At 40.7% G+C, this 25,609-nt stretch overlaps 1 protein-coding gene across 3 annotated transcripts in view; it reads left to right on the top strand.

Moving 5' to 3' along the window:
- The window catches only part of DOK7 (docking protein 7), a 112,587-nt gene that overhangs the window by 45,954 nt on the left and 41,024 nt on the right, over window positions 1-25,609 (top strand). For all 3 annotated transcript variants that reach the window (XM_075570153.1, XM_075570144.1, XM_075570136.1), the window contains exons 3-5: window positions 9,722-9,841; window positions 15,861-15,959; window positions 18,624-19,489. In XM_075570153.1, the coding sequence (XP_075426268.1) occupies window positions 9,722-9,841; window positions 15,861-15,959; window positions 18,624-19,489 (1,085 nt within the window). The remainder of the gene's footprint in view (window positions 1-9,721; window positions 9,842-15,860; window positions 15,960-18,623; window positions 19,490-25,609) is intronic.

The raw sequence follows: 25,609 nt of genomic DNA, 5'->3' as shown, positions 1-25,609 counted from the left end.
GTGCTGCCTAAACAAATTTAAATCACTATAAATAAAAAGTGATTCCCAAAATCCCATGAAAAGATTTGCATAAGATGGTGCAAAAGACGTACCCATTGCAGTGCCCGTGAGTTGCAAATAAAATTGTGAGTCATAACTAAAGTAATTGTGTGTGAGGAGAAAGGTGATAGATTCAATCAAAAATACACAAAGTGCAGGGGAGAGATCAGATCTATTCAAAAAGTGTTGTGCAGCCTCTATGCCCTGTCTATGATCTATAATGGAGTACAGTGATTGTACATCCATTGTGACCCAGATACAGTTAGTGTTCCATTTTGTTGTTTTTAAATCTTCAATTAAATGTCTGGAGTCTTTTATGTAGGAAGGCAAACTGAGCACTAGAGGCTGCAAAAAGAAATCAACATAACGTGATAATGCATCTCCCAAAGATCCAATTCCCGACACAATAGGCCTACCTGGAGGCTGCGTCAGGGTTTTATGGATCTTTGGGAGATGATAAAAAATAGGTATAATTGGATCTGGTGTGTACAGAAAGCCCAGCTCCTTTGGGTCTAAGATATAGAGGACTTCACCCAATTCTAAATGTGATTTAAGTTGGTCAAGGTATTTTTTAGTGGGGTCGGTGCTAAGTTTTTTGTATGAGGCAATGTCTCCTAGCTGCCTAAGCGCTTCTTTATTATAATCTTCCGAGGACTGGACAACAATGGCTCCTCCCTCGTCTGCTTTTTTTATGACAAGTGATTTGTCTCGCTGTAAATTAGCAAGCTCTTGTCGCTCAGCCCTCGAAAGATTATCCCCTTTTGGGTGATCAAACATAAACCCCTCCGCCAGCACTCTAAGGTCCCTCTCAACTAGTTTCTCAAAGGTAGAGATAAAGGGACCCTTAGAGTTATTGGCACAGAAGACTGACTTTCTTTTAAAGCCCGTATGTTCGTGTTGGAAAAAATCCGTAGAAAGATCATATGGGGGTAGGTTACCCGCCTGGTCATCAAGGAGACCCTCCAAATCCGCTACTGCACAGTGCTCCCTATAAGAGAGAGTTTCTCTATTAATATCACATACATTCAAATCAACATCCTCAACAATGCCAGGAGCCTCTCCTAGATCATTTGCTGAAACCTTGTTAGCCGAAAAGAATTTGGTTAGGGCCAGCTTGCGAGTGAAACACTGCAAGTCTATGATGGTGTTGAAGAGGTTAAAGTTACTTTGCAGAGCAAAGTTAAGCCCCTTATTCAGGAGTTTATGTTGATCTGCCGTCAATGTGATGTTGGAAATCAGCTTCGTTTCCTTGGGCACCATTTTCATTTCGGGGCAGCATGTAAGACGTAGCTGGCTAAAACTTCTTACACTAAATTAAGCTGTGTTGGTGTGTCAATAGTGAATGGGCAATTTGATGTAGTATGAATCAAACTTGCTCTATAACAACTGTTTGCTTATTTTATGACATTTCTGTGCCTTTAAAAATGCTGATGACTTGTTTATGTCATTTTGACATTTGGAGTCACACTAAGTTTTTAAAGACGGATAATCTCATTTCACAGTCCATTGGTGAAATATATATTATTTCTGCCCCATTTTTCACATTAAATGTAACTGAAGAAAACATTCCTTGTTGCCTTTGGAAAACTGCCCAAACATCCATTTGCTAACATGATCCATGACAAACATAAAATGATTAATTGTGTGTAATTATTTTTGTAATGGAGACATACAGATGCAACTGCCGATTTTGAGCCATCATGTGAGGAAAATTAACAAGCATTTCGCAAAAACTCTGCAGCATAGTCCTTAGACGCTGTAATGGCCCATTGGATTAACACAGCGGGGGTCCCTGCATTTGACTAGGACTCAGCCCAGTAGCAATCACACAGCATGAGTCCCATTCAAATGCAGGGACCACCACTGTGTTAATCCGATGGGCCATTACAGCGTCTATTGACTATTCTGAGGATTTTCCCTGACATGTTCATGGAATTCCTCAGTATCTTGCCCCAATTTTACCTGTATTTTACCCAGAAGCCCTCTCTCCCCCCGCGTCCCCCCCACCCCCATCCTTCCTTTGTTTTGTAACCAGAATAGAGGGGTCACTGGAGCTGAACCGCTCCAGGGAATCCTCTGGTTCCTGAGATAGTTACCGGCTTCCAATTGGTCCATGTGATTTAAACAGCCATTTTGTTTTTCCTGGTGGGGACTGAAACACACTTCTTTTAATGATATGTATCTTGGGAACCAGGGGATCCCTGGATTGTACTTCCACTACAAATAATAAAAGGTATATATATATGTAATAATATATACAATAATTTGAAGTGGAAGTATCTGGCTAATATGTACTTATGTAGCCTTGATTGTGTTATGAGATATTTGGGTAGACTCTCTACAAAGCGTGCAACAGTTCAATAAGAGACCAAAGTATCTTATTAAAGTTCAGCTTTAATATAGATAAATACAGTGCTTATATTACAGATCAAAATTATTACCAGAACATACAGTTACAATAGATGCACACGATTTCTTGAAATAAAAGAATAAACATAACGATTCCCTATACTTTACCACATGTAATCTAGTAACTTTACCAAGTTAATACAGTCGCTGCAAAGGCAAACAAGATCTTATCTTGCTTTTAAAGGGCAATGGATGGAAGGGAAGAAAAAAAATTATGCCCCTTTATAAAGCATTAGTAAGACCACACCTTGAAAATAAAGTAGTGTATAATTTTGGGCACCACTCCTTAGAAAAGATATTAAGGAAATGCAGAGAAGATCCACCAAATTAATAAATGGGTGGATAATCTGATTTATGAGTAGAGGATAGCTATATTAGATTTGTTTGCATTAGAAAACAGATATCTAAGAGGGGATATGATAACTATATACAAATATATTCGGGGACAATATAGAGAACTTTCAAAATAACTATTTATCCCAAGTGCAGTACAAATGACACAGAGTTATACCTTATGGTTGGAGGAAAAGAGATTTCACCAACAACAAAGGAAAGGGTTCTTTACTATAAGGGCAGTTAAAAAGTGGAATTCGTTACCCATGGAGACTGTGATGGCAGATACATAAGATATCTTAAAAAAATGGTTGGACATATTTTTTAGAAAGGAGAGATATACAGGGATATACCAATTACGGTAAGTAAACATTGGAAAGATGTTTATCCGGGAGTTATCTGATTGTCAGGAAGGAATTTATTTTTCCCCTTATGAGATATCATTAGATAATGTTTCACTAGGGTTTTTTGTTTGCCTTCTTCTGGCTCAATATACAAATATAGGATAAAGTATCTGCCGTCTAAATTTAGCATAGGTTAAACTGAATGGACATATGTCTTTTTTCAACCTACTATGTACAACTACATCTACTATGTAACTATCTATTAGGTTCTTCCCAGAGAGGTCACTGGCATAGGAAAGATAAAAATATCTGATATCAAAACACACCTGTTGAATTCTGCTTTCATAACTTCATGACAAGATCTATATACCCTTCTTCTCCCATTGAAAACAACATAAGCTCACCCCTATCATCTATCAGCCATTTGGATGACATTTTTACGACTTAAAAGAAAAACCTTCTTCCTGTTAATTTTAAAGTTTTGCCTCAATATATAAAAAAAGTTTCGCAATGTTATTTATATAATACCTAGACAAACGTGATTCATATCAATAGGATTGGGCGAGTTTACTGAATGTAACAAGACTACAGGTTTGCTCCTACGTTTGAGTGACAAATGGACATCTGTCCCTTGCCACCTCATAAACATCAACTGTTGTCATCATTTGATTCGTCTCATTGCAATGGTTACATATATTTGTTATTCTTGAAAATTGCTGTCAGGCCCATAATTCAAGATTTAATATAGCCCTCAAACTAAGTGGTGACGAAGGTTTTTTTGATGCTGACAGCCCATAATCTGGGTATTTTCTACAGACTTCCAAACTATATATTTGTTCCACTTTTAGTACGCCATCAGTGATAATCCCCAGGTTAAGCTACCTTTCTAGATGAACACCAAAACAGGAAGGGTCTTGACCTGTCATAGAAACAATTATTGTATTTTTAAGACAATTTGTAGGCAACGTTAACCCCATGAAGTGCCAGATTGATTAAAATACTTAATATATCATGATATTATAATGACAAGGGGTATAAAGTCTATTTGATGAGACCTATTCTAGGTGAACTTGGGAAGCAGATCAGAGGAATCTGGGCTGGACTAATCAGTGAATGAAACAGATGACTAAAAAATGAAATATTTGAACACATACAGTTTTTAACACAGTCATTTACTTTTTGTCATTGTTTAATCCTTATTTTCATTCTTTTTTTGTAAGGGGCAGAGAGAGAGAGAGAGAGAGGTGGGGGTAAAATGGGAGAGAGAGAGAGGTAGGGGCATAAGTGGGATTGAGGGTGTTAGTGGGAGAGAGAGGTGGGTGTGTATGGGGGATAGAGGTAGGAGAGTAACAGGGAGATAAAGAGGTGGGGGTGAAAGGGGGAGGTTGGGGTCAGAGAGATGGTGGGGGTGTAAAGGTGAGGTAGGGCAGGTGAGAGAGGTTGAGGGGTGAGAGGTGGGGCATGAGAGTGAGGTGGGGGTGTAAGGGAGGGAGAAAGAGGTGGGGAGAGAGAAAGGTGGATGTGTAAGGGGGAGAGAGAGAGGTGGGGGTGAGATGTGGAGATGTGAGGGAGAGAGAGAGGTGGGGGTGTAAGGCAGGGAGGCAGAGAGAGAGGTGAGGGTTTAAGTGAGAGAAAGAGAGATAGAGGTGGGGTGTAAGGAAGGGAGAGAAAGATGGGGCTGTATGGGAGGGATTGAGAGAGAGAGAGCTGGGGCTGTATGGGAGGGATTGAGAGAGGGAGAGAGAGGTGGGATTTGTAAAGGACAGAGAGGGGAGTGGGAGGAGGGGAGTAGGAGAAGGGGAAGAGGTTGTGGTGTAGGGGAGAGGGAGTGAGAGATGGTGAGCATGAGAGGAGGGAGAGGTTGAGAGTGGGGAACTGTGAGGCTGTGAGGGAGAGGATGAGAGGAAGGGGAGAGAAGATGAGATGAGAAGTGGGTGTGTGAGAGGGGGTGTGTGTGAGAAAAAAGGGGGAGTTTCGCAACCCGCTGACACCGGGTGGAGAGCCCAGTGGAAACTCTAGTCCTTGGTCCCCGGGAAAACTGTCTGCACCCCTGTCTGTCTGAATATGTGGAGGGGGGGGGGGGTGGCTGTTATATGTGTATAGAGAATGGAGGCAGTGATACGTCTACAATTTTATTTTAATAAAAGTACAGTAAAAGTTCAAAAGAAAATATAGAATATTATGTTTTTAAAATCAATAAGACTATATAAAAGTATCTATAATATTTATGTAAAATAAAAAAGCATACATTTAGCCAATAATTGTAATAATCTCATTAGAACAGGGCATTATTGGCCAGTAACGCTTTGTTCTTTGGGGATACTTAAATATTACACAGTTTCAGGAGGATTGAAGAATATCACAACAACTCCCATAGTATCTCAAGAGAGGGAACAATAAAACCCGCTACATATGTATATACGTCTTTGTATAAAAAAAAGTGCTTTACATTCTTGCAACAGTTAGAATACAACTCCTTTTGTTCTAAATTGCTTTTTACAGTATGCTGATGCAGCGGTAAAAGGGTTAACTATCCTGTTTCCCATATGGTACACTGCATAATTTTATACAAAAATAAATCCCATAGCTAAAGAACATTACTGTCAGAAAGGAGGTTGTGGATTGTGGAAGCAAAAAGTCAGTGTGAAAAGAGAAGCTACTGTATTGTGTGCACATCTATATATTATAGAAGAAAGTAATTCTCAATTCTACAAATGCATTCCTTTGTGTCGCTAAAATTGTATTATTATTTTGAGAATGCACTTTGTTCTGGAGATTAATTCTCCCATGAGCATGTATCTGCTGGTATTCAGTAATTGTTAAATGTAAAACAGTGGATTTATTCACCCTAATGGCGTTGCATTGTGCTCATGTTCAGTGGGCTGTTTGGTGGGAAGGAAAATGAGACGTTAGGGATAGAATGAAGGGTAAAGAACTGCTGACAAGTTATGGAATCGTTCTGTTTAATAATACATCTGTGGCATACGTTGTTTAGCAACCTAGGGAATAAAGTGGGAATGTTCGTCAGCCTATAGTTGTAGTTATTATAGAGAAACATTTTTTATTACTAATAAAAAATATAGAAAAATTGTTAATCTATCAGCCAGTGTATTATTTTTTATGGAAGCATAACAATACTCACACGTTTCATTTGCAGATTTTGCAATGCTTGGTGATGAGGGGTCTTGCTGCTTTCATTGCTTCTTGGGGTTACCTGCTAAATGCAGATGCATCGGGATGCTGTTGCTGGCACATACATAACAGGTGTCAGAAATGTCAAAGACATTATAGGAGTCAGGAATACAATTTACGTGTTCTGCCAGTTGCACTCATGTCAAAGGCTTGAAAACACTGGCTTACAGTAAATGATTCCCAAAAGGCATACTGTTACCAGCCTGCTGTTTTGTAATCCTCAATAGCAACTAACAGGACACTTGGGCCCTCTGTTACAGATTTTGAATGTTGAATGGTTGGAGACATTCAATTAATGCTGCATTGTGTGTGATGGGGCTGTAATTATTATGTGACCACCAGCAATATTTGTATAAGGCAGGAGAAGACGCACACCAGGATCAGTATATTGCCAGCGCCGAGAGCGGCCTCAGATTTCAAGTGTCTACATCAGGGCTGGCCAACTCCACTCCTCAACGGTCACCAACACGTCAGTTTTAAAGGATATCCCTGCTTCAGCACAGGTGGCTCAATCGGTGACTCAGTCATTCTGAATGGAGGCCCATTTAAATGTTTGGCTTTGTCCACCTTTAATTGGAATTGTGCAGTTATGAGTATTGTTTTATAAAAACAAAATGGATCCCTCACAAAGCAGGAGGGACGAAATCTCTTAAAGTAAAGCACTAATGCAAAAAAGTTAAAAAATAATAATGAATTTATTAAAAAAAAATATCAAAATACATCATTAATTGGACACAGCTCAGTAAAAAACAATTATAAACAGTGGCAGGACTCGCAAATATCACTCGGCCCGAATAAAAACCCAGTGAAAAGCCACAACCGATAATATAACCTGGGGGCTTCAGGGAGACTCTGTCTAGGAACTCACCGATAAGTCACATTTTACCCAGGTATAATCACATACACTGTACAATAGTGAACCTAACCTACATGATGTCAAAGCAACACAATATTGCCCAGAGAAGACCTGCTGCAGCATCTAATAGAGAGCTAGTATAAATGGCAAGTAGCATGAGAAACAATTTGCTTTACAGAATGTACTGTAACATGCTCATTTCCATTTGGAGAAGTGGGTTGGAGAAGAACTTGCTGCTTGAACAGTTTATTCAGTTTAGGTTTAATAGTTCACAACTTAAAGCTCAGAAATGTGAAACGCATTAAGGACAGGATCGGCTTTAACATATTTTGCATAATCTCAATGCATTAATATTCATTTGTATTTTTGTGATTTAAATGGAATGGAAGAGAAATAACAAGGAGCAAAAAATAAAGAACTGTACTTGCAGAATGAGATATATAACATTGACCTGTACCACGTGCTAGGAAGCTCCCCTGCCACGTATCTCCCAGGTGTCTCGGGTGCAAAAGGAACATTTAACTGGTACCCAGGAACTGGAAGTGTTCTGCTTTTAAAAGATGCCAGGGGCAGTGAGCTACAAGTATGAGCAGCAAAGCTTTCCAGCATCTGGCTTAGTTCAATGCTAGAGCGGCTGCCCTGAATGGCAGTGTTGTGGGTTCTGATCCTGTTGGGCCTGACACCAGTACTCCTTCATCATAAGGGATTTTAGACTTGGGGTGACCATATGTGTCCCGGCATAAACCAGGACATATGTCACGTATGCGCAGTCGCAAGTGCCAACTGCGCATGCACGAACATCAAGCACCGACTGCACATGCACTGACTGCGAGTGCGCAAACCGTGAGCACCGACTGCGCATGCGCATAGTGCGAGCGAAGACTGCACATGCGCAAATGGCGAGCCCAAACTGAACATGCACAAACGGCGAGCGCTGACTGCCTATGTGCAAATGGTGAGCTCCAACTGCGCATGCGCAATGAGCGCTTGCCGGCCACACATGCGCATCCGGTCACCCTACTTAGACTTTTCAGTATTGGTTTTATGCAAATATTTTATAAGGAAGTCGGTGTGACTCATTATTCACACTGCATATAATATTAGCATATCTCTCAGGTCTGCTCCTTTTTTTGTACAGATGTCCTTCCCTTTGTTATTTGGAGCAAGGTTTGAGGGGATATACTGTATATACTCAACTTAAGACTTGAATAAATTATGTTCTCTTTCTCCCTCTCCAATTTATTTAATTTTTAAAAGGGGGAGTTGTTTGAAGCGGTTTTGCACTTAACGGAGATACTAGAATTTCAGCGATTTGGTAAAAAAAAAATTGTTTTTACTCCTCTTTGGTCATTCTGCTCAGATTTGCAGAGCCGGAATGAAACTGCTTCTAAACAAAGCATTTTTCCGCCCGGTTTAAACATGCGAAAAGGGCTTACAGAATACCGAGCCTGCAAGGGCTCTTTCCCCATGGATATGCACAACTCGCAGGTACTAGAATATGCCCCACTGTGTTAAACGTGATATCTTTGGTTATTCACACTTACCTACTGTATTCACTAAAGCTATATAGGAAATGATGAGCCACTAATGAGGTACAGACTCAGTGCCGGCTTGACAGAGGTTCAGTCGGTGCCTGGGCACCGAGCCCCGCGCTTACAGAGCCCCACACTCTCTCCCTCACCGTAATTAAGCTGATTGACCAGGGAGAGCAAGGGACCTCTGTAACTCTCTTACCTTCTCCGGCGGCATCTCCTCACGCAGGGTTCCATCATCATGGCTCCGCGACATCAATTGGCGCCACGTTGCCATGACAGTGGCACATCGCAAGGCCCTGCAACGTCACGTTGCTATGATAACAGGATGCCCATGACAATGTGAAGTTGAATGTCACGTGACATCACCTTGACATGGCAACGCAACACCATTTGACATCGTGGAGCCATGATGATGGGACGGCGAGGAGATGCCACCGGAGAAGGTAAGAGCCAATTCCCCGCATATGTCCCTGCACCGAGCCCCACAAATATCCCAGCCGTCCCTGGGAACAGTAATATTGTTCTGGGTATGCTATAGATTGTGGGCCCCTGTGCAAGTGTCATGAGATTATCTGCCTAATCAACTAAACATTGCCATTAGGCACTATTTAACTATTTTAGATGCATTTGACTGAATTACGTAGATATATGAGTAGCATTAACGCAAGCATAATAGCTCTGACAATCTCATTTGCAAAAGCAATCTTGAGTTACATTTGAATGTGCATTACCAGGATTCATGTGTTTTGCAGAATATAGCCCAGGGTGCATTAGACAGACTATATAAAAAGCCTAGGAAGAGGTGCTTGAGGAATGAATAAAATTACATGAAGTGAATGGAAAGAAGGATACTTTTGATATATTCAGGACAGCATAAAAGTTAAATACGCTGGTGATATTGTATATCGACTTCTGCTTATGGTTGGATTCATATAGCAATAGTTTAGGTAGAATTTAGTAATTGAGCATTGCATTAATGCAATCTGTCCTACGTTGTTTTTGTTTCCTTCCAGGGGCCGGAGTTTTTTTCCTCTCTTGTACAGAGGGAGATCAGATCAGCTTTCTCTTCGACTGCATCGTTCGTGGCATTTCTCCAACAAAAGGCCCGTTTGGGCTGCGTCCAGTCCTCCCAGGTACATACAGGAAGTATGGAATAACAGGGCTGTGCAGGGACTTTCTATGTCTAGCACACACAGCATTGCTCTTATTAGAATCACCGCTAACTAGCTCGCTGCAGGAAAAGTGCAAAGTAGTTTTGATTTTTAAATGTGGCGTCAATGAGAACTTCAGTGTTTGGGTGATACCTTTTTTATTTGGACTAACAATAAATATTATAAGTAGGGTGACCAGACCATCACGCATAATACAAGCTTTCGAGAGTTCCCCTCTCTTCCTCAGGTCGAGCGATTCTTATAATATCTATGGTTAGTCCAAATAAAAAGGTACCACCTAATACTGAAGTACTCATTCACTCTACACTATCGCAACTGGACTAACACGGCTATTTTTACTTAATTCATGATTTTTAAATGTAAAAATATTCATTTATAAGCCAAACTTAGCCACTTTGATAGTTGATCTTGCTCATGCATACACACACATTTATTTCACGGTGTATGTTGTTTTTAGATTTCCTAATGTCAGAAATGGGTGCAAACAATATTTTTGAAAGCATTAGTGTGATGGCAGTTTAGGTAATAAACAATAAACATGTTCCCCTTAAGCTTGCAAACCCCTAAAAAATGATATCTATTAAACCAGGGCTAGCAAACACCAGTCCTCAAGGGTTACCAACAGGTCAGGTTTTAAGGATATCCCTGCTTCCGCACAGGTGATTGAGCACTGATTGAGCTGCCTGTGCTGAAGCAGGGTTTATCCTGAAAACCTGACCTGGTGGTGGCCCTTGAGGACGGGAGTTGGCTACTCCTGTATTAAACACTTCCAATTAGTTCTGCATATGAAGATTGTACAGTATTTAATATATTCATTCAACGTTTGACATAAGTACCATGACCACATGTGCTACTTAATTTTATAATCTTAATATATAAAATCGAAAGGTTAGTGCTATCTGCGGTGAATCTGATTGGTCCTCAGCCTCTGGCCAATCAGATTGGTGGGTCTGACGTCACTCAACTGCCACTCTCTTCCCCCTCGGCCACACACACACACACACACACACACACACACACACACACACACACACACACACACACACACACACACACACACACACACACACACACACACACACACACACACACACACACACACACACACACTCTCTCTCTCTCTCTCTGTCCTCCTCCCCCCCATCACCCTCACGGGCGCCCTGCACCGGCTCCCGGATGGAGGTGAAGCGCGGCGCGGCCCTCCCTCCCCGGCGCTCACTTCCCTCCCTCCCCGGCGGGGGGACAGGCAGTGGGCAGGCAGCCTCTGGAAGGACCCCCTCCCCCCCGCACCTTCCTATACCGCTCTCCGGTTTCTCCCTCGCCTATACCGCTCACCTCTCTCTCTCCCTTTGTTCCTCTCCGCGCCTTTTTGTTTGCTGAGGTGATCAGGAAAATGGCGCCACAGTGGGTAAGATGGCGGCTCAACATCCCCGAGGAGGAGGGCGGCAGGGAGTTGTCTCCACCTCTCCCGGAAGCCAGAGGGGAGGGAGATGTGTGGCCGAGGGGTGACCTGTGTAAGCCCGCTCCCCGGCGCTCTCCCACTTCCCCCTACCCCCCAGAGCACGCTCTCTACGGCTCACCCCCCACCCCCACATGCCGCTACCCCGGCTCAACATCCCCGAGGAGAAGGAGGAGGGCGGCAGGGAGTTGTGGCCGCGCAATAGCTCCTTTGTGCCACCGGGAGTCGGCGGAGGCCACGAGGGGGGAGAGAACCAGTGGCAGCCCGAGGAGCGCGGCATGCTGCCAGGTGAGGAAATGCAGGGGGAGGAATCCATGCCTTTGACGCCACCCACTGCCTTTGATGCCCCCCCCTGCCTTTGACGCCCCCCTGCCTTTGACGCCCCCCCTCCTGCCTTTGTCGCCCCCCCTGCCTTTGATGCCCCCCCTGCCTTTGACGCCCCCCCTACCTTTCACGCCCCCCCCTGCCTTTCACACCCCCCTGCCTTTCACACCCCCCTGCCTTTCACGCCCCCCCTGCCCATCCCCTGCCCTTCACGCCCCACCCCCTGCCTTTCATGCCCCCCCCCTGCCCACACCCCTGCCCACATCCCTGCCTCTCACGCCCCCCCTTCACGCCCCCCCTGCCTTTCACACCCCCCTGCCTTTCACGCCCCCCCCTGCCTTTCACGCCACCCCCCCTTCCCACACCCCTGCCCCCCCTGCCTCTCACGCCCCCCCCTGCCTTTCACGCCCCCCCCCTGCCTTTCACGCCCCCCCCCCTGCCTTTCACGCCCCCTCCCTGCCTTTCACGCCCCCCGTCCCCACCCTGCCTCCGGGCAATGCCGGGAATATCAGCTAGTTAATTATAAATCAATGATCTACTGTATCTTAGCTGCAGATGTAGGGAATAATATAACTTTTCTCATTGAAACATGATAAGCACATATCAAAACATCCATAATAATACATGAAGCAATGATGTGTCCATTACAAAACCACCCAGCATTCCAATATGTATCACATAAGAAGCAATGATTCCCTGCATCAAATTGCAACATGCAATTGTGTTCCCAGACATTTGTCAGAGTATCATGTGAATACCATTTTATTACTTGCAATAGAACATGGACCCCTGAAAACAATAGTTGCATACTGTATCATCATAGAAGCTGCATGTTATTGTGACGTTACAAACTCATAGCAGCTGCATGTTATTGTGACGTTACAAACTCATAGCAGCTGCATGGTATTGTGACGTTACAAACGCATAGCAGCTGCATGGTATTGTGACGTTACAAACTCATAGCAGCTGCATGGTATTGTGACGCTACAAACTCATAGCAGCTGCATGGTATTGTGACGTTACAAACGCTGCACAAAAAACTACTTAAAATCTTCAAATGCTCCAAAACATAGCTATTTTTTTTATTTATAAAAATATTTTACCCAGAAGTAATACATTGAGAATTACCTCTTGTTTTCAAGTATGTCTTGGGCACAGAGTTAAAATGACAAATAATACATGGTTACAAATACAGTTACATTAGTGAGCAGGGTATACATTATATACAAGACATTGCATGCACAGTTAGAGATAATATATATATTATAGGCGTATATAACAGTTACAGACCAGATTAAAATGTGAGACAGCCTTAGTTTTGAAAGAACTTAAACTGGTGGTGGCTGTGAGAGTCTCCGGTAGATTGTTCCAGTTTTGGGGTGTACGGTAAGAGAAGGAGGAGCGGCCGGATACTTTGTTGAGTCTTGGGACCATGAACAGCTATGCCTATGTGGCTTATTTTTATCCAATGTTTCTAAATGTGAAGCTGATACAGTATGCTAATCTTTATTAAATGGGGTAATATACTGTACGGATAGATTAACATCCATATTTACCAATTTGGTTTTGAAAACTGTGTCACGATACATCCTGCAAACTGTGAGGTGTTTAATCGATTTTGTGATTATTTTGCTATATTAACCCTTTCTGCAAGCAGGAGTCTGCAAGGGTTGATTTGCAAGTAGTTATATCAGCAGTACTATGTACATTTAAAAATACCTTCATGCCATGACGGCCTTGTTTTTGAAATATGGATTTTTTTTCTGTTCCTGTGGACAACCCTATACATAATAGTTTCAAATTGCAGTTCTATTTAGCAAAACAATCTTACATTTAATGCTTATTTCATCATTAAGAATTTATTTTACAGCTTTAAATTTTAGGCAAAAATACCTAACCTCGGCGATCATACACTACAGGCATACCCCGGTTTAAGGACACTCACTTTAAGTACACTCGTGAGTAAGTACAAATCGCTCAATAGGCAAACGGCAGCTCACGCATGCACCTGTCAGCACGTCCTGAACAGCAAAACCAGCTCCCTACCTGTACCGAAGCTGTGCGCAATCGGGGAGACTATAGAGCCTGTTACACAAGCGTTATTTACATCAGTTATGCACGTATATGATGATTGCAGTACAGTACATGCATTGATAAGTGGGAAAAGGCAGTGCTTCACTTTAAGTACATTTTCGCTTTACAGGCATGCTCCGTTCCCATTGCGTACGTTAATGCGGGGTATGCCTGTATATTGTTGCTGTAGAGGTAAAAGTTGTTAACTACAGGCATACCCCGCATTAACGTACGCAATGGGACCGGAGCATGTATGTAAAGCAAAAATGTACTTAAAGTGAAGCACTAACTTTTTTCCACTTATTGATGCACGTACTGTACTGCAATCGTCATATACGTGCATAACTGATGTAAATAACGCATGTGTAACAGGCCCTATAGTCTCCCCGCTTGCGCACAGCTTCAGTACAGGTAAGGAGCCGGTATTGCTGTTCAGGACGTGCTGACAGGCGCATGCGTGAGTTGCCGTTTGCCTATTGAGCGATTTGTACTTACTCACGAGTGTACTTAAAGTGAGTGTCCTTAAACCGGGGTATGCCTGTACATTCTTTGAGTATTGAGGAAAAGGCGGTCAAATGTTCTTTTTGACATTATTCCAAAATCATTCTTAATGAGTTTTATATTTTGGTAACTCTGAACTATGACTAAATAGGCACGTAATGAGTTTTTCAATAGAAATATCAAGAAATCCCAAGTCAGGAAGTGCATATAGGGAGTTTTTGTCAAACATGCACGTAATGAGTTTTACCTCTAACACAACGATATCTCTTTTTTAAGTGACTAGTTCATGATTCATATCTCGCCTTCAAAGTTAATCTTGGCTAAATTAGAATCAGATTGTTAGGAAATCACATTACAGTGGTTAAAAAGACCCTGCCAAAAATGTGCATAGTTATTTACATAGCAGATGGTGATGCAAAAAGACATGCGTCCATCAAGTTCAACCTATGCTAAATTTAGATGACAGATACTTTACCCTATATCCATACTTACAGTATATTGATCCAGAGGAAGGCAAAGAAAAAACCCCAGTGACATATCATCCAATGATATCTCATACGGGGAAAAATAAATTCCTTCCCGACTCCAAGAATTGTCAATCAGATTATTCCCTGGATCAACATCCTTCCTGGTTTCCTTATTTGGAATATCCCTGTATACCTTTCCTTTCTAAAAAGATGTCCAACATTTTTTTTTTACATATCTATTGTATCTGCCATCACAGTCTCCATGGGTAGTGAATTCCACATTTTAACTGCCCTTACTGTAAAGAACCGTACAGTACTTTAATATTTCTCCAAATAGAGAATATATAGAGGATTTCACACCAAAAGATGGAAATTTAAGCACATGAAATGTGATAGGCTTATTGAGACTGCACTTTTAGTTTACAGTTTATTGCTATTATAAGTAATACAATATGTTTTCCATAAATATCTGATCGTATCCAGTGTAGCTATTTACATGTTAAAACTTCGTCACCCAGAGTACGTTGAGTAGGCAATTACATATATTAATATCTGGGTAGCTTAGTGGGGTGTCAGGTTGCAAAGGAAGAAGACGACCAACGTGTAAAGCAAAATAAAGAACAACCAGGCATTCCACAAGAATTACCGCTGCGTATAAATAGCACCTGATACAACACAAACGGGTATTGATTGCATTCCATTTTCCCCCTTGTACTTCTGCTGTAGGAATTTATAATAGTGCTCAAGCAAAAGCAGTTCATTTATCCATAGTACAGTAGTATGGTAAATACAAATCTTACCTTCTAAGGCATGTTTCATGAGACTTTATTCTCAGCATAATTCCTAAACATTAACACACACATGTAATGTGAGAGCAAGCATTTGTTGATAGCCTGGGCCAATGTAACACATGTTAATTTAGACTCTTAATTAAAGTGTAACAGTGTTCACAATTTTGTAGCAAGGAATAGTATACAAATTAGGGATACCATTGTGTATAATAGGTAGCCACACACTACTTAAACAAAAAAATGGTGCCAAGAAATTGTGGGACTAGCTTCGTATTAGAAGTAGTATTAGTAGTAGTACTATAAGTAGTATGTAAAGAAATGCCGTAGTTTCTAAAGTTCTTCACATTTTTGTTTGTTTCTTTTAGACCCAAATTTAAACCCTGCCTACATGGAAGAAAGAGTTGCCCATGAAACCCTGCAGTTAGAGAAACGTCTCAGTCTGCTCTCACATCTGAGCCTTGGAGGTAAAAAAAAAACACACACACAAAAAACAAAAACAAAGGGAATCCTTATTATAGGAAATGGCTGGTATTGTAGGATAGAGATTATTAATTGGTACCAAGCCATAAGGCACATTGGCCTTATGAGGTTGAAAATGTGTGTTATTCGAAGAAAAAAAAAAGTATATATAAATTATTTTTATCAGGTTATTCTCTAACATGTTATTGCATAAAAACAAAGTACGTTGTTACCAATGGAATTTTTGTAAGATAAATGGAATGGAAATTAGTTATTAATGCAAATTCTACAATTGCCATACTATTCACCAAACTCTGATACATGGAGATATCGGGTGACTGACAAACAACACTGCAACATGTTATCACCTAATTCCGGCTGATGTTAGATCTATCTTGGCTATGTTTATAATTGCCAATGGAGACATAGGCAAGATAAGATTAGCCAACCTAGAACAGGTGATACAATGCATTATATTACAATGTACTGTAGAACATATTCATACGGTATATTAACCGATTAGCAGAAAACGTGGCCAGCTAGCCATGCACAACCAATGACTGGCTTGTCACTTGGGCCACTAAAGGCTTAATATTGGCACATACGGTATGGATGTCAAGCTGTTACAGTCTCTGTAGGATGTTTATATTGTATGCTAACTCCTTTGGTGCCTGAAGGCATTGATTTGCAATGCATTGGTAGCCGCAAACATCGAAGGGGTCAACTTATTTTGTCCCGTGTGTTATGGTGAGCTCTCCCATACATGTGTTTGTTTGTTTTTATAATTTACCGGAGTGCTGGGGACCACAAAAGCTGAAAGCAAAAAACACAAGATGAAGGCAGTTTCAAAATCCCTAAAACCCAACGTTTCATCATTATTAAGCCTTTCTTATGACCTATTTCATTCTGTATAAAAGCCTGCACATCTGTAATCTTTTCTAATATTTGATTGAAATTGGAGTTTTGGTTACATATTATGGCCAATGTATGAGAAGTTTGCCCACAAGGCCAAGGTACGGTATGTTCTCAGTTCAATTCCTCACGCTTGTCTCTTAAAAAATAACAAAAGCAGGGGGATACATATGTTTATTGCAGCGTTATGTCCGTTTAAAAAAATCACAAAGGATGAATTTTATGTTGCGTCTAATTTCAATAAAATAAAAATATAGAATTAGCACAAAGGTCAAAATTATTTTTTTACATCTTCGTTAATCACTTTAAAGCAGAAACAGATTTGAAGAAAACTTAAGTAACACCTCTTGGAGACAGAGGGGGTTATGCACAAAGCAGTGATAAGTATTTTTAAGTGAGATAAATGTTTTATGGCGCAATTTATGGCGCAATTTTTTTAGCAATGACTGTGTTTTGATGATAAAAAGCCTTTTAAGTGCGATACTGCAGTGTTATCACTGCTTTGTGAATCGCGGTGCACGCAATATTGAGAAATAAAGGAATTTATCTCACTTAAAAACACTTATCACTGCTTTGTGCATAACCCCCAGAGAGTGTTAAAAAAATACTAACCTAGAATACATTTTAGCATAGTGAATGGAACTACAACCTATGTGAGTGCACCGCTTTGCCCCCCCCCCCCCCCCTCTTTTCAGGGCTATCAAAACGGTTTATTTAATTCTGTAAAAATCATTTTAATGCTACAAATGATATGCATTACATAGGACACAATATATTGAGCTCTGCACGGGTAGACATAACCATCGAAGAAAGATGATTATTCCATTCACGCTGCATTAATGTACAGATGTAGCAAGACTCACTATCTCCAGTGCCCCAGTCGAACAGTGGCTGCTGCGGAGGGTCCATGTTTCTGAATGAGATCCTCCACAGTGCCAATTCTTCGGTGCCACATCCACCATTGTCCCATGACTGCGAGTTTCAGCGGCACCAAAGACAGTTTAGCTACATCTGTATCAAGCTACTTTGCAACGATTTTTCCCACATTCCTCCATCATTCTTCATTCGCCAGTATTAATGAATGACTAAGCTCTGTTTTCATGGAAGCAGTATTCAATATAGCATATTAGGTAACGTTAACCAAGAATTACTTCTGTAAAAGGCAAGGTGTTATTCATAATGGCTGTTATTGTAAATGACATGAAAATGAGCTCATTATAGCCCATATATAGATACATAGTAGAGGAGGTTAAAAAAAAAAAAACATGTCCATCGAGTTCAACCCATATGATATTCATTGAATATTCACAATGCTCTATTAATGTTTGTGCAGAAAGACTTTCACTAAGTGCCAATGTGGGTTGTCACACCTTGGTCCAGCGTGATCTGCCATTGAAGTCATTGGCAGTCACTATCACATCAGAGCTTGATAAATGAGCAAAAGAGACCAATTTAGGATACATGACTTGTATACCTCCAAATAGATTAACCTATGCTCCAAATGGAGAGATACCTATGCACACACCTGGAAAAAATGCAAATGATTTCAATTGGCATATTTTCCAGGTGTGTTCAGAGGTACAGTATCTCACTGTGAGGTGCATAATTTCTGCTCTGCTTTTACATTGTAATACTGTAGTTTGAAGTTTATTTAATTGTGTAAAACATTTGAATACTTGAAGCTATATGCATTTCATAGGGACCTACATACATAAAGCTCCTCAAAAATGTATTTTCTTCCATGTGTTTTATTTTAGGGGATGATAGGAGTTTATCCAGCTCCTCTTCAGACACCAGTCATTCAGATGCAAGTGCTGGAAGTAGGTTAACAATTTGGCCTGAGCCATCTCTGGCCAGCACCTCAGCAGAGAGTCATGGGATGGCAGCAGCAAAAGGCCTTCACCTTGGAGAAGATAACGCTTATGCTGAAGCTCTCCGTGTTACAAAGCCACCTCCGAAGCCCCAACGGTCTAGACAGTTGCAGGAAATAGGCCGTCAAAGCTCCTCTGACAGTGGAATAGCTACAGGTAGCCACTCTTCCTACTCTGGAAGCTTCTCTTCCTATGCTGAGAGCCTGGATATTTGCCATGGTGAGGAGTTTGGATCATTGCTTAGCTTGCCATTGAACTTCGCTTCAGATCAGAATGTATGTACTTGCCAGCACACTGATCCCCAGAGAGGCTCTGAGTATCAGGTTCCTGGCTCTGTCAGACATCTATATGACACACCCCGAAGTTTATTACTGGCAGCTGCTAGGGATACTCAACACAAGAGTTCAGATTCCACATTATCTAAGGACCAGTCACAAGCAAGTCAAGGCATTATGGATGCTAAGTTGTTGGTACCACCCATGGAGACAAAAGCAACAATTGGGCAAACCCAGGACCGGAGTAGACACCCATCCTTACTTCAGGAAAGCAGCAAAGACTCAAGTGATGAGATATACATGGATTTTGCTCCGAGAAGGACAGCTACAAAAACGCAGGCACAGGCGCCAGAACCGAAAAGTAGTGAGTTGGCACCATCTGCTGGAGTCCCAGTTGATTCCTGTGAAATATGCAGTCCCCAACCTGGGATTACAAGAGCTCTTTTTGCAGCATGTCCAGTCTGTGGTGGACTAAAGGTAAATACTTTTTTGCTGTGCTTATTGTAACAAGGTCCAGTTACCACATACACCCTATTTATTGATGTTGTTCAACAAGTTGGTTATTCAACTGAAATAGTTTATTTGTTTCTAAATTAGGAGGAATACCATAATTTTGATTATTAAATGATTGTGTCCACTATTTAGCATTTTGTAGGTCCCAAGTAAGAAGTCTCCTTGGAAACATTTTGCGTAGGTCGTAAATAACATCTCATTGCATAACTGCAATAATTTCAGAACTAAGTTGACGTAATTTCTTTTATTGTTAGTTTATTGGGTTGCGCTTGATTACATGATTAAAAACCTAATTTCTGTCAAACCCCATTGTCAAGCTTAATGTGCTGTATTTACTAAGCGGTGCTCGTACATGAGACATATTATAGCACTGGAAGACGCCTTAAAGCTGCAGTTCAGTCAATATCCTACATGTTTGTTTTTTTTAATAAATCAGTTCTGTAGTAAGAAAAAATACTTTTAGCATTTTCTGTTTTTAAAAAAACAACTTTGAAAGACCAATTTTCTTGTATTCTATTTTAACAGCCATTTGCTAAGGCACTGCCCCTTCATGTCCTGTCACAAGCTCTGGCACGCCCCTTTGTCAGCCCTGCCCTCGCTCTAGCACTTGTCAGTGCAGGATTGCTCATGAATATTCATGAGCTTCCACTGCCAGTCAAGCAGATTATAAACAAATCCCAGCTTTTAATATGTCACCAAATTTCGACCTATCAATACATGGAGAACGAATTGAGCTGCAGCTATACTGTTCTTTAGGTAATTAGAGATTGCACACATGAAACTATTGAGGTAAAAAAATAAATGTAAAAAAAAAAAAAAAAAAAAAAAAACTGAACTGCAGCTTTAAGGAAAGGAATGGAAGCAGGCACACGGTCTTACTAAAGGTGCAGTTTATTGTGCCACCAAAGGTCCAACGTTTCGGCAAATAGATTGCCTTGATAAAGGCAATCTATTTGCCGAAACGTTGGACCTTTGGTGGCACAATAAACTGCACCTTTAGTAAGACTGTGTGCCTGCTTCCATTCCTTTGCTCAAGTATCTCTGGGATGTCTGGACCTCCCTGGATACAGCGCACCGGCAGATAAGTACAGTACCCCCCTCCAGCACCTACCAGCGCATGTGCATGTGCTTCTACATATGACTGCAGCTTTAAGGCCCATTCACCGTATAGAACCATTTAGCAAATATGGAACAATGTATTTGCCATGGAACAATGTCTTTTTTTTCACATGAACATATTTTAACAATAAAGCTTCCTATGAGTTAGAGTTAATTGAGGTATAAACTGTTTTTGTCCTTAACTCTAAACACCTATGTATAAACATTGTTCGGTAGTCACAAAATGTTCTATAGTCACGAAATATCCTATATGAATGTAAAAGGAGAGACAGAGGAGGAGAGGAGGGATGCTAAGGCTATTAGTAAAGAACAGGAGATAATGTGAATTGAGAGAGAAAGTGTTAGAAACTGAACCATGGTAATGCACAGTCATTGGTACATAACCTTCATTAATATGTATGGAAATTATCACCTTATTAACCTTGCCTCACTGTCATATTCAGTAGGGGAGATAGAGGGAGAGAGGGAGAGAGAACACACGTTATATAATCTGTGGATGGGACAGCAAGCACAGATGGATGCTACAAGCAATCTCAATTGAACTGGTTCCTGCAAGGAGCAGAGTTTTATACCTGTTACTGATAATAGAGCCATTTTACCATTTGTGCAGGCTAATGGACATCAAGGCAAGAGTAGTATAATTCCAGGGAAAAAATCTACACAGTATATATTTAGGAAATCGATGCCACTGAAATAAAAAATAGTTTTTTCTTTGTTACATCTGGTACCGTTTTTTTCCGCCGAATTGCTCCACGTTTGCCTTTATCCAAAGGCCTCTTTTATGTTTGAAGTAGTCCTGGAGTGAGTGGAACCCCAAACAGTGTTGTTTGCCTGTAATGTCATATTTTACCTGCCACATGTACAGTACATTAGACATGTTTTGTTTAGGAAGAGATTGACCTATTTAGTAACCATTGTACACACATGTTTCTAAGTACTGTAAACAAATCAGTCGGTTTGATGGCTTTAGCAGAGGTAATACTATCAAATGGAAATAGGAGGGAATTATTTATAAAAAATGTGATACATTATCTTGATTATGCAACATAGGAAATAAAGAAACATCTACTTTGCAGAAATCATGAATGCCATTTCTGAAATAGCAGAGAAATGTCCATTAGATAAATGCTTTTCAATATTCTCATAAGGGAACGCCATCATATTAGAAGAATCAGTTTAAATCTGAATGTACCATTGACGGTAACCCAGGATATCATTCAATATATACAGAATACGGGGCTCCCAGAAGGTAGCGATACATGTAGAAAACATGTTAAAAGCACATTTATGCAATATGCCAATTTAAACATTGAAATAAAAAAGAGTAAAAGACCCCAGGAGAATGGAGGGTTTTTGCTTTGATAACATTCAAACTAATCACTAATTTGGCTTCTTGAATTATACTGTACATTACATTTCTTAGGGGCCCCTAAATGGGGGAGTGTTTTTCAATCTAGTGTTTTCTTTACCCTTAGCCCACCCTGTCGTTATCAGAGAACCAATTCAGATAAAGGGAGAGAGAGTGAGTGGGCCTTCCACGGTGCAAACTAGCCAGAGGAAACCAAACTTCGCTCACCATATTAAAGGCACCGGTCATCCAGATGTAACCCCACTCTTAAACATGCAAGAGATGTACAAACGTTTCACAGCGAACTTTGCGAATTTCGCCCTTTTTTTAGTTTGCTTCGATTTACAAGTTCACTTAACGCTAAAAAGCCAATGGGCATTTCATGTTCGATTGAGTTAAATTACTTTTGCTTTTGAAAATTTGATTGAAATTATAAAAAAAAAAAAAAACTTTTTTGTAGTCTCGGGGCTGCTATTTCACCACTTTTAAGTAGCGAAAGAGCAAATTTTGAACAATTTTGCGCTGTTGCTCTAGGACTTTTGACTCCCAATGTTTTAGCAAAATATGTGCGGGTTTTGCAAGCCTTTGGAAAGTTCAATGGAAACTGTGAAGCAGCAAATCTACACAGAGTCTCACATCTCTAGTCCCTGCCATAGTACACGGAGGTCCGAGCAAAAATCTTCCCTTTAACTGGATTCATAGGATTCTTATCTTTGTTAAAAATGGGGCTGTTTATTTGCACCTGTTTTGCCCTGGCGTTGCATCTTGCAGACTTTTAATACAGCGGTGTGCAAACTGGGGGGTGCGCGGAGACTGTCTGCGGGGGGGCACGGGGTTTATAGAGGCCCCGTGTGCTTCCTGAAGGCACTTAAATGAATTGCCGGGGAAGCGGCGAAGGCGTCTGTAAACTGCACTTACCTTGGCTCCGGCAGCTCCTTACATGCGTCGCCATGGCAACACGGCGTCAAATGACGCCGCAAGGTCATGTGACATCACGTTGCTATGGCAACATGACGTTATGAAGCCGCCGCCGAAGCAAAGGTAAGGGGGGGGGGGGGCGGAGAGAGGGGAACTCAGGGGGGCGCAGGGAAAAAAGTTTGCTCTCCCTTGTTTTAATATTTAATCACTAACCCTAGACGGCATCCCAAATAATTGAAAAACATCCTTTGCAACAATCTTCCTTGTAACACCTGTAAACCCGTTACATGTACAGTCATTTGTAGAGTAATTTGTACACATATAGCTTTCTACACTCATACATTTGTATTTACTCCTGTCCCCAACTGTATATGTATATGAAACAGAGCGCTGCAGTATCTTACTGTCGTAAGTGATTGCGGGTTTTCTTCAAACTTGAGATCTTTTCTGTTTAACATTCCCCAGTGGAATCTAACATATATGGAGACAGATATACAATGGGGTGAGGGTCAAGATGGTGCAATTTGTTCAAAGATGAGGAGGAAATATTTGCATTTGTGTCAGTTTATACCAGCAGCATATATATATATATATATATATATATATATATATATATATATATATATATATATATATATATATATATATATAAGCTTGTTCATTTTGCTTCTTTTATTTTGCACAGCTCTCTAAGAAGCTGCAGATAACACCACTTAAACCCGGTGGAAGTATTTAATGTAAAAATAAAGAGAAGATGCGGCTCAGTGAGTGAAGGCATTAATCGTGGTAACAATAACACTGAGTTTTAATCAAAGGTTAAAATCCCAGTGTGAGCTGCTCGTGACCTTGGAAAAGTGACTTTATCTCCCTGTGCCTCAGGCACCAAAACCATAGATTGTAAGATCATCGGGGCAGGGGCTGTGTCTTTAACAAATTCCATGTTCTGCGTACCGCGCTGTACTGTAATTGTGACGCGCTTTGAGTTCCATTGGGTGAAAAGCCCTTTATGAAATAAAGTTATTTTTATTATTAAAAGAAAGGGGGCAGGTAGGCACTACAGCCCTACACCATGTAATTAATATCAACCAATCCGATGGATAATGTAGGCGCTCCAAGGAAGATACAGTATATAAGGTAGAAAGAACACCTCTGCGAAAGAGGCAAAAAGATAACTCTTCCAAAATCGTGCACTTAAAAGGTGTTTGCAAAACTATCAAAATATTTATTTGTATAATTTCCAATGCGTACATACATACTTAATAACACTTAAAAACACATATTATGTGCTGAAGTCAGTCTATAATTCTTATAATATGGTAAATAAATCTATTAGCATATATATGAGTGTATACCCAAAATGTGAAACCAAAATGTATCCACATATGAGTAAAATACCAGGGTATGGAGTGTGGTGTAGATGGTAATAAATGTGCCAGATATACAGTATAAATCTGCAGTATAGTATATAGCAACAGCATAATATCACCCAATACAATATATATATATATAATTGCAGCTGAGCTGTCAGGAACAAAATAGTGAAATGTTCCAGTAGTGTACAAATGAATCCATAAATAATCCCTTTTGAACGTCAGTTAATAACATCTCTCATACAGTATCATATTGGTTACGAAAAAAACTGTCCCAGAATGACTTAGTAACTTTCATATACTGTACTGAAGCTATAACCCGTGCAAGTTCCACGAGGATAAGATCCCACAGTTTTCTTCATTTTAGTCTGACTCGTACAGAAATTACTTTGTACCAATTTATCATGCAAATTGGATTAACTTCTTGCAGTCATATTTACTTTGGTCCCCATTTTGGAAGGTACCCATCAATTTGCCATACTCATTTATTACAATCTATACCACACTCCATACCTGAGTACATTACTCATATGTGGATCCATTTGGTTTCCCATTTTGAGTATACACTATGCTAATACATTTATTTACCATATTAGATGAGGTTATATGAATTATGGGTCTTTTTTAGCACGTTATAAGTGTTTTTAAATGTTATTATGTATGTATGGATCAATAATTATATCAATAAATATTTTTACATTTTGCAATCACCTTTTTTGTGTCCGTTTTTGGAAGATTTATCTTTTTGCCTCTTTATCAGTGGTGGTTTTCTGCTGGATGTATTCGATGCCAAGACAAAGAAAGACGGCACCAGTTACAGACGCAACATGTGCTATATATTATAATATTGTACTGATTATCACCAGCCCTAACTCATTTTATGTGAAGAACTCCCCAGCAGGGGACAAACCGGTGCACAGCATTGATGAATAGATGAATAATCAGAAGGATTTATTAAATAAAAAACATGGACTAAAAAGAAAGCACTGATACAGTCACAATAACGCGTTTCACACGCAGGGTGCTTTATCAAAGCGTGAACATAAACCCTGCATGATACCAGGGAGCACGCTGAGCAGAATATCCATTACGCTGTTTAAATTTGGAAGCTACAGGCCACCATACATTTTTACTATCTACATGAAAGAGATGACATCACGCGGGCAGAGAGGTCTGAGGGTCCTGGCGGGAGTCACTACAGGCGGTGACGGGGAGCTGTGAGAGCCACTGCTGAGCAGAGAGAAGCAACGCGGGAGACGTGGATTCCACACTCGACATCAACAGTGCCGTGAGAGATGTGCCAGTCGAGATCTACTCCCTGATACAAGC

This window comes from Ascaphus truei, chromosome 1, assembly GCF_040206685.1.
Source record: "Ascaphus truei isolate aAscTru1 chromosome 1, aAscTru1.hap1, whole genome shotgun sequence".
In the NCBI taxonomy this organism is placed as follows: domain Eukaryota; kingdom Metazoa; phylum Chordata; class Amphibia; order Anura; family Ascaphidae; genus Ascaphus; species Ascaphus truei.
This window is presented reverse-complemented; position numbering and strand designations above follow the sequence as displayed.